Source organism: Haliotis rubra, unplaced genomic scaffold, assembly GCF_003918875.1.
Source record: "Haliotis rubra isolate DU_JTF1 unplaced genomic scaffold, ASM391887v1 Scf1174, whole genome shotgun sequence".
Lineage (NCBI taxonomy): Eukaryota > Metazoa > Mollusca > Gastropoda > Lepetellida > Haliotidae > Haliotis > Haliotis rubra.
Genome location: NW_025765086.1, coordinates 1 through 12,500, shown reverse-complemented (window position 1 = coordinate 12,500; position 12,500 = coordinate 1). Strand labels below are relative to the sequence as shown.

Sequence of the window (12,500 nt, the reverse complement as noted above, 5' to 3'; positions counted from 1 at the left end):
CTTGTCCTCATTTCCAGATCTCGCCCCAACTGTCATCGAGAGTGCACTGCCCGCTCTTCTGGCTGGTGTTGGCAAGCGCGGAGTGTGAGTGACATAGTTGCAATATCTGCATATACTGCAGTGCCAATCGTAAAATGGATTCGCACTTTAACTGGGATGTCTTTGATGAAAGAAAGTGATTTTTCCCAATATATGTATTCTCACCCTCTTTCAAAAAAATGGGCTTGTTTACATCTGTTCGATAAGGGTCTAAGATTGACATAGTTTCATCCTGATGCTGAATGTCATTCTAATATTCCTTCTTCATCACATCTTTGTTATATTTATAGAAGGTTTCATTGACTATAATATTTTTTCACCATCTTGATTTGATTGTATACACTGACCGTAATGTAATCTTAAAATGCCATTGTATATTAGACATAATTGTGTTATCTGAATGGTGTACAAAGCCCGTGAAACCATTAACGAACAACTTGCATATATATTTTCCCCTCTACATTCCAGTGAGCGCAGAAACTTCCTTGATGACCTGAAAAACATTGGCAAAGGTACGTAATATGTCAACCCAGATGATTTCTCATGAAGTACTATTTAAAATGCTCAAGCTGCAATATCCATTGTAAGAACCAACTAAACTATATCTAGAAACCTAAATATATGTGTGGCATAACTCTAAGATTTTAAACCTTGTCCGTATTTTGACTTCAACCTCTGCTCCTACCCCGTCATTACCAATGCTACTCACGTCAACTAAAACGCACAGAAATGATCTGTAAACGAATTCAACAGAGCTTCGTCCTCAAAACTAGTTATCAGTTACCTAGACCTTTATGTGATTTAACTCTTCCTTAATATTTTAATTCCTGTCTCAATTTACAGGTCTTCTTCACGAAGTTGAGAGTGAGTATACACGATCTTTTGTAGATAATTTTAAGCTGACAGCTAAAACGGCAGCAGTCTTTTAGAATTTACATGGTGTGTATATTAAAAGGTGCGTGAAATTGCATGACACTACATTGTGTCCTTCACTATATAGTTAAGAGCCTGATCCCAATTAACTCTAATGAGCATATGTAGCAGATCGCTACAGTATCACATTTTGTGTGGTCTATCAGCACTTGTCCTCATTTCCAGATCTCGCCCCAACTGTCATCGAGAGTGCACTGCCCGCTCTTCTGGCTGGTGTTGGCAAGCGCGGAGTGTGAGTGACATAGTTGCAATATCTGCATATACTGCAGTGTCAATCGTAAAATGGATTCGCACTTTAACTGGGATGTCTTTGATGAAAGAAAGTGATTTTTCCCATTATATGTATTCTCACCCTCTTCAAAAAATGGGCTTGTTTACATCTGTTCGATAAGGGTCTAAGATTGACATAGTTTCATCCTGATGCTGAATGTCATTCTAATATTCCTTCTTCATCACATCTTTGTTATATTTATAGAAGGTTTCATTGACTATAATATTTTTTCACCATCTTGATTTGAGTGTATACACTGACCGTAATGTAGTCTTAAAATGCCATTGTATATTAGACATAATTGTGTTACCTGAATGGTGTACAAAGCCCGTGAAACCATTATCGAACAACTTGCATATATATATTCCCTCTACATTCCAGTGAGCGCAGAAACTTCCTTGATGACCTGAAAACATTGGCAAAGGTACGTAATATGTCAACCCAGATGATTTCTCATGAAGTACTATTTAAAATGCTCAAGCTGCAATATCCATTGTAAGAACCAACTAAACTATATCTAGAAACCTAAATATATGTGTGGCATAACTCTAAGATTTTAAACCTTGTCCGTATTTTGACTTCAACCTCTGCTCCTACCCCGTCATTACCAATGCTACTCACGTCAACTAAAACGCACAGAAATGATCTGTAAACGAATTCAACAGAGCTTCGTCCTCAAAACTAGTTATCAGTTACCTAGACCTTTATGTGATTTAACTCTTCCTTAATATTTTAATTCCTGTCTCAATTTACAGGTCTTCTTCACGAAGTTGAGAGTGAGTATACACGATCTTTTGTAGATAATTTTAAGCTGACAGCTAAAACGGCAGCAGTCTTTTAGAATTTACATGGTGTGTATATTAAAAGGTGCGTGAAATTGCATGACACTACATTGTGTCCTTCACTATATAGTTAAGAGCCTGATCCCAATTAACTCTAATGAGCATATGTAGCAGATCGCTACAGTATCACATTTTGTGTGGTCTATCAGCACTTGTCCTCATTTCCAGATCTCGCCCCAACTGTCATCGAGAGTGCACTGCCCGCTCTTCTGGCTGGTGTTGGCAAGCGCGGAGTGTGAGTGACATAGTTGCAATATCTGCATATACTGCAGTGTCAATCGTAAAATGGATTCGCACTTTAACTGGGATGTCTTTGATGAAAGAAAGTGATTTTTCCCATTATATGTATTCTCACCCTCTTTCAAAAAAATGGGCTTGTTTACATCTGTTCGATAAGGGTCTAAGATTGACATAGTTTCATCCTGATGCTGAATGTCATTCTAATATTTCTTCTTCATCACATCTTTGTTATATTTATAGAAGGTTTCATTGACTATAATATTTTTTCACCATCTTGATTCGAGTGTATACACTGACCGTAATGTAGTCTTAAAATGCCATTGTATATTAGACATAATTGTGTTACCTGAATGGTGTACAAAGCCCGTGAAACCATTATCGAACAACTTGCATATATATATTCCCCTCTACATTCCAGTGAGCGCAGAAACTTCCTTGATGACCTGAAAAACATTGGCAAAGGTACTTAATATGTCAACCCAGATGATTTCTCATGAAGTACTATTTAAAATGCTCAAGCTGCAATATCCATTGTAAGAACCAACTAAACTATATCTAGAAACCTAAATATATGTGTGGCATAACTCTAAGATTTTAAACCTTGTCCGTATTTTGACTTCAACCTCTGCTCCTACCCCGTCATTACCAATGCTACTCACGTCAACTAAAACGCACAGAAATGATCTGTAAACGAATTCAACAGAGCTTCGTCCTCAAAACTAGTTATCAGTTACCTAGACCTTTATGTGATTTAACTCTTCCTTAATATTTTAATTCCTGTCTCAATTTACAGGTCTTCTTCACGAAGTTGAGAGTGAGTATACACGATCTTTTGTAGATAATTTTAAGCTGACAGCTAAAACGGCAGCAGTCTTTTAGAATTTACATGGTGTGTATATTAAAAGGTGCGTGAAATTGCATGACACTACATTGTGTCCTTCACTATATAGTTAAGAGCCTGATCCCAATTAACTCTAATGAGCATATGTAGCAGATCGCTACAGTATCACATTTTGTGTGGTCTATCAGCACTTGTCCTCATTTCCAGATCTCGCCCCAACTGTCATCGAGAGTGCACTGCCCGCTCTTCTGGCTGGTGTTGGCAAGCGCGGAGTGTGAGTGACATAGTTGCAATATCTGCATATACTGCAGTGTCAATCGTAAAATGGATTCGCACTTTAACTGGGATGTCTTTGATGAAAGAAAGTGATTTTTCCCAATATGCCTATTCTCACCCTCTTTCAAAAAAATGGGCTTGTTTACATCTGTTCGATAAGGGTCTAAGATTGACATAGTTTCATCCTGATGCTGAATGTCATTCTAATATTTCTTCTTCATCACATCTTTGTTATATTTACAGAAGGTTTCATTGACTATAATATTTTTTCACCATCTTGATTCGAGTGTATACACTGACCGTAATGTAGTCTTAAAATGCCATTGTATATTAGACATAATTGTGTTACCTGAATGGTGTACAAAGCCCGTGAAACCATTATCGAACAACTTGCATATATATATTCCCCTCTACATTCCAGTGAGCGCAGAAACTTCCTTGATGACCTGAAAAACATTGGCAAAGGTACTTAATATGTCAACCCAGATGATTTCTCATGAAGTACTATTTAAAATGCTCAAGCTACAATATCCATTGTAAGAACCAACTAAACTATATCTAGAAACCTAAATATATGTGTGGCATAAGTCTAAGATTTTAAACCTTGTCCGTATTTTGACTTCAACCTCTGCTCCTACCCCGTCATTACCAATGCTACTCACGTCAACTAAATCGCACAGAAATGATCTCTAAACGAATTCAACAGAGCTTCGTACCTCAAAACTAGTTATCAGTTACCTAGACCTTTATGTGATTTAACTCTTCCTTAATATTTTAATTCCTGTCTCAATTTACAGGTCTTCTTCACGAAGTTGAGAGTGAGTATACACGATCTTTTGTAGATAATTTTAAGCTGACAGCTAAAACGGCAGCAGTCTTTTAGAATTTACATGGTGTGTATATTAAAAAGTGCGTGAAATTGCATGACACTACATTGTGTCCTTCACTATATAGTTAAGAGCCTGATCCCAATTAACTCTAATGAGCATATGTAGCAGATCGCTACAGTATCACATTTTGTGTGGTCTATCAGCACTTGTCCTCATTTCCAGATCTCGCCCCAACTGTCATCGAGAGTGCACTGCCCGCTCTTCTGGCTGGTGTTGGCAAGCGCGGAGTGTGAGTGACATAGTTGCAATATCTGCATATACTGCAGTGTCAATCGTAAAATGGATTCGCACTTTAACTGGGATGTCTTTGATGAAAGAAAGTGATTTTTCCCAATATACCTATTCTCACCCTCTTTCAAAAAATGGGCTTGTTTACATCTGTTCGATAAGGGTCTAAGATTGACATAGTTTCATCCTGATGCTGAATGTCATTCTAATATTTCTTCTTCATCACATCTTTGTTATATTTACAGAAGGTTTCATTGACTATAATATTTTTTCACCATCTTGATTCGAGTGTATACACTGACCGTAATGTAGTCTTAAAATGCCATTGTATATTAGACATAATTGTGTTACCTGAATGGTGTACAAAGCCCGTGAAACCATTATCGAACAACTTACATATATATATTCCCCTCTACATTCCAGTGAGCGCAGAAACTTCCTTGATGACCTGAAAAACATTGGCAAAGGTACGTAATATGTCAACCCAGATGATTTCTCATGAAGTACTATTTAAAATGCTCAAGCTGCAATATCCATTGTAAGAACCAACTAAACTATATCTAGAAACCTAAATATATGTGTGGCATAAGTTTAAGATTTTAAACCTTGTCCGTATTTTGACTTCAACCTCTGCTCCTACCCCGTCATTACCAATGCTACTCACGTCAACTAAAACGCACAGAAATGATCTGTAAACGAATTCAACAGAGCTTCGTCCTCAAAACTAGTTATCAGTTACCTAGACCTTTATGTGATTTAACTCTTCCTTAATATTTTAATTCCTGTCTCAATTTACAGGTCTTCTTCACGAAGTTGAGAGTGAGTATACACGATCTTTTGTAGATAATTTTAAGCTGACAGCTAAAACGGCAGCAGTCTTTTAGAATTTACATGGTGTGTATATTAAAAAGTGCGTGAAATTGCATGACACTACATTGTGTCCTTCAATAAATAGTTAAGAGCCTGATCCCAATTAACTCTAATGAGCATATGTAGCAGATCGCTACAGTATCACATTTTGTGTGGTCTATCAGTACTTGTCCTCATTTCCAGATCTCGCCCCAACTGTCATCGAGAGTGCACTGCCCGCTCTTCTGGCTGGTGTTGGCAAGCGCGGAGTGTGAGTGACATAGTTGCAATATCTGCATATACTGCAGTGTCAATCGTAAAATGGATTCGCACTTTAACTGGGATGTCTTTGATGAAAGAAAGTGATTTTTCCCAATATACCTATTCTCACCCTCTTTCAAAAAAATGGGCTTGTTTACATCTGTTCGATAAGGGTCTAAGATTGACATAGTTTCATCCTGATGCTGAATGTCATTCTAATATTTCTTCTTCATCACATCTTTGTTATATTTACAGAAGGTTTCATTGACTATAATATTTTTCACCATCTTGATTTGAGTGTATACACTGACCGTAATGTAGTCTTAAAATGCCATTGTATATTAGACATAATTGTGTTACCTGAATGGTGTACAAAGCCCGTGAAACCATTATCGAACAACTTGCATATATATATTCCCCTCTACATTCCAGTGAGCGCAGAAACTTCCTTGATGACCTGAAAAACATTGGCAAAGGTACGTAATATGTCAACCCAGATGATTTCTTATGAAGTACTATTTAAAATGCTCAAGCTGCAATATCCATTGTAAGAACCAACTAAACTATATCTAGAAACCTAAATATATGTGTGGCATAAGTTTAAGATTTTAAACCTTGTCCGTATTTTGACTTCAACCTCTGCTCCTACCCCGTCATTACCAATGCTACTCACGTCAACTAAAACGCACAGAAATGATCTGTAAACGAATTCAACAGAGCTTCGTCCTCAAAACTAGTTATCAGTTACCTAGACCTTTATGTGATTTAACTCTTCCTTAATATTTTAATTCCTGTCTCAATTTACAGGTCTTCTTCACGAAGTTGAGAGTGAGTATACACGATCTTTTGTAGATAATTTTAAGCTGACAGCTAAAACGGCAGCAGTCTTTAGAATTTACATGGTGTGTATATTAAAAGTGCGTGAAATTGCATGACACTACATTGTGTCCTTCAATAAATAGTTAAGAGCCTGATCCCAATTAACTCTAATGAGCATATGTAGCAGATCGCTACAGTATCACATTTTGTGTGGTCTATCAGCACTTGTCCTCATTTCCAGATCTCGCCCCAACTGTCATCGAGAGTGCACTGCCCGCTCTTCTGGCTGGTGTTGGCAAGCGCGGAGTGTGAGTGACATAGTTGCAATATCTGCATATACTGCAGTGTCAATCGTAAAATGGATTCGCACTTTAACTGGGATGTCTTTGATGAAAGAAAGTGATTTTTCCCAATATATGTATTCTCACCCTCTTTCAAAAAAATGGGCTTGTTTACATCTGTTCGATAAGGGTCTAAGATTGACATAGTTTCATCCTGATGCTGAATGTCATTCTAATATTCCTTCTTCATCACATCTTTGTTATATTTATAGAAGGTTTCATTGACTATAATATTTTTTCACCATCTTGATTCAAGTGTATACACTGACCGTAATGTAGTCTTAAAATGCCATTGTATATTAGACATAATTGTGTTATCTGAATGGTGTACAAAGCCCGTGAAACCATTAACGAACAACTTGCATATATATTTTCCCCTCTACATTCCAGTGAGCGCAGAAACTTCCTTGATGACCTGAAAAACATTGGCAAAGGTACGTAATATGTCAACCCAGATGATTTCTTATGAAGTACTATTTAAAATGCTCAAGCTGCAATATCCATTGTAAGAACCAACTAAACTATATCTAGAAACCTAAATATATGTGTGGCATAAGTTTAAGATTTTAAACCTTGTCCGTATTTTGACTTCAACCTCTGCTCCTACCCCGTCATTACCAATGCTACTCACGTCAACTAAAACGCACAGAAATGATCTGTAAACGAATTCAACAGAGCTTCGTCCTCAAAACTAGTTATCAGTTACCTAGACCTTTATGTGATTTAACTCTTCCTTAATATTTTAATTCCTGTCTCAATTTACAGGTCTTCTTCACGAAGTTGAGAGTGAGTATACACGATCTTTTGTAGATAATTTTAAGCTGACAGCTAAAACGGCAGCAGTCTTTAGAATTTACATGGTGTGTATATTAAAAGTGCGTGAAATTGCATGACACTACATTGTGTCCTTCAATAAATAGTTAAGAGCCTGATCCCAATTAACTCTAATGAGCATATGTAGCAGATCGCTACAGTATCACATTTTGTGTGGTCTATCAGCACTTGTCCTCATTTCCAGATCTCGCCCCAACTGTCATCGAGAGTGCACTGCCCGCTCTTCTGGCTGGTGTTGGCAAGCGTGAGTGTGAGTGACATAGTTGCAATATCTGCATATACTGCAGTGTCAATCGTAAAATGGATTCGCACTTTAACTGGGATGTCTTTGATGAAAGAAAGTGATTTTTCCCAATATATCTATTCTCACCCTCTTTCAAAAAAATGGGCTTGTTTACATCTGTTCGATAAGGGTCTAAGATTGACATAGTTTCATCCTGATGCTGAATGTCATTCTAATATTTCTTCTTCATCACATCTTTGTTATATTTACAGAAGGTTTCATTGACTATAATATTTTTTCACCATCTTGATTTGAGTGTATACACTGACCGTAATGTAGTCTTAAAATGCCATTGTATATTAGACATAATTGTGTTACCTGAATGGTGTACAAAGCCCGTGAAACCATTATCGAACAACTTGCATATATATATTTTCCCTCTACATTCCAGTGAGCGCAGAAACTTCCTTGATGACCTGAAAAACATTGGCAAAGGTACGTAATATGTCAACCCAGATGATTTCTCATGAAGTACTATTTAAAATGCTCAAGCTGCAATATCCATTGTAAGAACCAACTAAACTATATCTAGAAACCTAAATATATGTGTGGCATAAGTTTAAGATTTTAAACCTTGTCCGTATTTTGACTTCAACCTCTGCTCCTACCCCGTCATTACCAATGCTACTCACGTCAACTAAAACGCACAGAAATGATCTGTAAACGAATTCAACAGAGCTTCGTCCTCAAAACTAGTTATCAGTTACCTAGACCTTTATGTGATTTAACTCTTCCTTAATATTTTAATTCCTGTCTCAATTTACAGGTCTTCTTCACGAAGTTGAGAGTGAGTATACACGATCTTTTTGTAGATAATTTTAAGCTGACAGCTAAAACGGCAGCAGTCTTTTAGAATTTACATGGTGTGTAGATTAAAAGTGCGTGAAATTGCATGACACTACATTGTGTCCTTCAATAAATAGTTAAGAGCCTGATCCCAATTAACTCTAATGAGCATATGTAGCAGATCGCTACAGTATCACATTTTGTGTGGTCTATCAGCACTTGTCCTCATTTCCAGATCTCGCCCCAACTGTCATCGAGAGTGCACTGCCCGCTCTTCTGGCTGGTGTTGGCAAGCGCGGAGTGTGAGTGACATAGTTGCAATATCTGCATATACTGCCGTGCCAATCGTTAAATGGATTCGCACTTTAACTGGGATGTCTTTGATGAAAGAAAGTGATTTTTCCCAATATACCTATTCTCACCCTCTTTCAAAAAAATGGGCTTGTTTACATCTGTTCGATAAGGGTCTAAGATTGACATAGTTTCATCCTGATGCTGAATGTCATTCTAATATTTCTTCTTCATCACATCTTTGTTATATTTACAGAAGGTTTCATTGACTATAATATTTTTTCACCATCTTGATTTGAGTGTATACACTGACCGTAATGTAGTCTTAAAATGCCATTGTATATTAGACATAATTGTGTTACCTGAATGGTGTACAAAGCCCGTGAAACCATTATCGAACAACTTGCATATATATATTCCCCTCTACATTCCAGTGAGCGCAGAAACTTCCTTGATGACCTGAAAAACATTGGCAAAGGTACGTAATATGTCAACCCAGATGATTTCTTATGAAGTAATATTTAAAATGCTCAAGCTGCAATATCCATTGTAAGAACCAACTAAACTATATCTAGAAACCTAAATATATGTGTGGCATAAGTTTAAGATTTTAAACCTTGTCCGTATTTTGACTTCAACCTCTGCTCCTACCCCGTCATTACCAATGCTACTCACGTCAACTAAAACGCACAGAAATGATCTGTAAACGAATTCAACAGAGCTTCGTCCTCAAAACTAGTTATCAGTTACCTAGACCTTTATGTGATTTAACTCTTCCTTAATATTTTAATTCCTGTCTCAATTTACAGGTCTTCTTCACGAAGTTGAGAGTGAGTATACACGATCTTTTGTAGATAATTTTAAGCTGACAGCTAAAACGGCAGCAGTCTTTTAGAATTTACATGGTGTGTAGATTAAAAAGTGCGTGAAATTGCATGACACTACATTGTGTCCTTCAATAAATAGTTAAGAGCCTGATCCCAATTAACTCTAATGAGCATATGTAGCAGATCGCTACAGTATCACATTTTGTGTGGTCTATCAGCACTTGTCCTCATTTCCAGATCTCGCCCCAACTGTCATCGAGTGCACTGCCCGCTCTTCTGGCTGGTGTTGGCAAGCGCGGAGTGTGAGTGACATAGTTGCAATATCTGCATATACTGCCGTGCCAATCGTTAAATGGATTCGCACTTTAACTGGGATGTCTTTGATGAAAGAAAGTGATTTTTCCCAATATACCTATTCTCACCCTCTTTCAAAAAAATGGGCTTGTTTACATCTGTTCGATAAGGGTCTAAGATTGACATAGTTTCATCCTGATGCTGAATGTCATTCTAATATTTCTTCTTCATCACATCTTTGTTATATTTACAGAAGGTTTCATTGACTATAATATTTTTTCACCATCTTGATTCGAGTGTATACACTGACCGTAATGTAGTCTTAAAATGCCATTGTATATTAGACATAATTGTGTTACCTGAATGGTGTACAAAGCCCGTGAAACCATTATCGAACAACTTACATATATGTATTCCCCTCTACATTCCAGTGAGCGCAGAAACTTCCTTGATGACCTGAAAAACATTGGCAAAGGTACGTAATATGTCAACCCAGATGATTTCTCATGAAGTACTATTTAAAATGCTCAAGCTACAATATCCATTGTAAGAACCAACTAAACTATATCTAGAAACCTAAATATATGTGTGGCATAACTCTAAGATTTTAAACCTTGTCCGTATTTTGACTTCAACCTCTGCTCCTACCCCGTCATTACCAATGCTACTCACGTCAACTAAAACGCACAGAAATGATCTGTAAACGAATTCAACAGAGCTTCGTCCTCAAAACTAGTTATCAGTTACCTAGACCTTTATGTGATTTAACTCTTCCTTAATATTTTAATTCCTGTCTCAATTTACAGGTCTTCTTCACGAAGTTGAGAGTGAGTATACACGATCTTTTGTAGATAATTTTAAGCTGACAGCTAAAACGGCAGCAGTCTTTTAGAATTTACATGGTGTGTAGATTAAAAAGTGCGTGAAATTGCATGACACTACATTGTGTCCTTCAATAAATATTTAAGAGCATGATCCCAATTAACTCTTATGAGCATATGTAGCAGATCGCTACAGTATCACATTTTGTGTGGTCTATCAGCACTTGTCCTCATTTCCAGATCTCGCCCCAACTGTCATCGAGAGTGCACTGCCCGCTCTTCTGGCTGGTGTTGGCAAGCGTGAAATGTGAGTGACATAGTTGCAATATCTGCATATACTGCCGTGTGAATCGTAAAATGGATTCGTGTTTTAACTCGGATTTCTTACTATTTACGAAAGTGGGTTTTGCGCATTATATCTAATCTCATGTTCTTTTGCATTGTCTTGTTTAATTTTATTTTATTAGATTGTGATGGTCTCGTCCTGGTGATTGATGTCCTTCCAATATTTCTTTTTCTTGTAATCTTTGTCATATTAACGGAAGGGTTCATTCCACTTTCAGATATTTATTTCTACCATCTTGATTCGAATGTCTACACTGACCGAAATATTGTGTTAAACTGCCATTGTATATAAGACATACTTATGTTACTTAGGCGATCTAGAAACTGCATGAAATTAATAAGCAATTATTTTTCATCTGTATTTTCCACTCCACATTCTAGTGAACGCAGAAATTTCCTTGATGAGCTTAAAACATTGGCAAGGTACGTAATATGTCAACCCAGATGATTTCTCATGAAGTAATATTTAAAATGCTCAGGCTGCAATATCCATTTTAAGAACCAACTAAACTATATCTAGAAACCTAAATATATGTGTGGCATAACTCTAGGATTATAACCCTTGTCCGTATTTTGACTTCAACCTCTGCTCCTACCCCGTCATTATCAATGCTGCTCACGTCAACTAAAACGCACAGAAATGATCTGTAAACGAATTCAGTAGAGCTTCGTTCTCAAAACTAGTTATCAGTTACCTAGACCTTTGTGTGATTTAACTTTTCCTTAATATTTTAATTCCTGTCTCAATTTACAGGACTTCTTCACGAAGTTGAGAGTGAGTATACACGATCTTTTGTCGATGGATGTATCTGACAGCTATAACGGCAGCAGTCTTCAAGATATAGTCGACATGCTATTTTAAAAGACAGTTCGTGAAATTGTATAACACTACATGCCTTTCAATATATAATTTAGAGTCTGATCCAGATTCTCATGAACATGTGTAGCAGATCGTTTCAGTATCATATCCATTCCATTCCATTCCATTCCATCCATCCTTCCATTCCATCCATTCCATCCTTCCATCCTTCCATTCCATTTCCATCCCTTCCATCCATCCTTTCCATTCCATTCCATTCCTTCCTTCCTTCCATCCATTTTCATTCCTCCATTTCCATCCATTTCGCCATTCCATTCCATTCCATTCCGTTCCTCCATTCCTTCCATTCCACCTTCCTTCCCCCACCTT

General features: G+C 37.2%; 1 protein-coding gene and 2 long non-coding RNA genes across 3 annotated transcripts in view; all 3 read left to right on the top strand.

Annotated features, from left to right (window-relative positions):
* Positions 1–7,922, top strand: part of LOC124258561 — a 42,395-nt gene extending 34,473 nt beyond the window's left edge. Inside the window, exons 14-28 of the mRNA XM_046692627.1 lie at positions 18–84; positions 508–551; positions 883–903; positions 1,138–1,204; positions 1,625–1,667; positions 2,254–2,320; positions 3,374–3,440; positions 3,864–3,907; positions 4,495–4,561; positions 4,984–5,027; positions 5,614–5,680; positions 6,103–6,146; positions 6,731–6,797; positions 7,221–7,264; positions 7,849–7,922. Of these exons, the coding sequence (XP_046548583.1) occupies positions 18–84; positions 508–551; positions 883–903; positions 1,138–1,204; positions 1,625–1,667; positions 2,254–2,320; positions 3,374–3,440; positions 3,864–3,907; positions 4,495–4,561; positions 4,984–5,027; positions 5,614–5,680; positions 6,103–6,146; positions 6,731–6,797; positions 7,221–7,264; positions 7,849–7,922 (827 nt within the window). The remainder of the gene's footprint in view (positions 1–17; positions 85–507; positions 552–882; positions 904–1,137; positions 1,205–1,624; positions 1,668–2,253; positions 2,321–3,373; positions 3,441–3,863; positions 3,908–4,494; positions 4,562–4,983; positions 5,028–5,613; positions 5,681–6,102; positions 6,147–6,730; positions 6,798–7,220; positions 7,265–7,848) is intronic.
* Positions 7,923–8,338: 416 nt separating this feature from the next.
* LOC124258569 lies at positions 8,339–10,114 on the top strand. Its single transcript, XR_006893622.1, has 6 exons — positions 8,339–8,382; positions 8,714–8,734; positions 8,969–9,035; positions 9,459–9,502; positions 9,834–9,854; positions 10,089–10,114. It is a non-coding gene; the product is annotated as an uncharacterized LOC124258569 (long non-coding RNA).
* LOC124258577 lies at positions 10,109–11,717 on the top strand. The gene is made up of 5 exons (XR_006893624.1): positions 10,109–10,153; positions 10,577–10,620; positions 10,952–10,972; positions 11,207–11,273; positions 11,693–11,717. It is a non-coding gene; the product is annotated as an uncharacterized LOC124258577 (long non-coding RNA).
* The last annotated feature ends 783 nt before the right edge of the window (positions 11,718–12,500 follow it).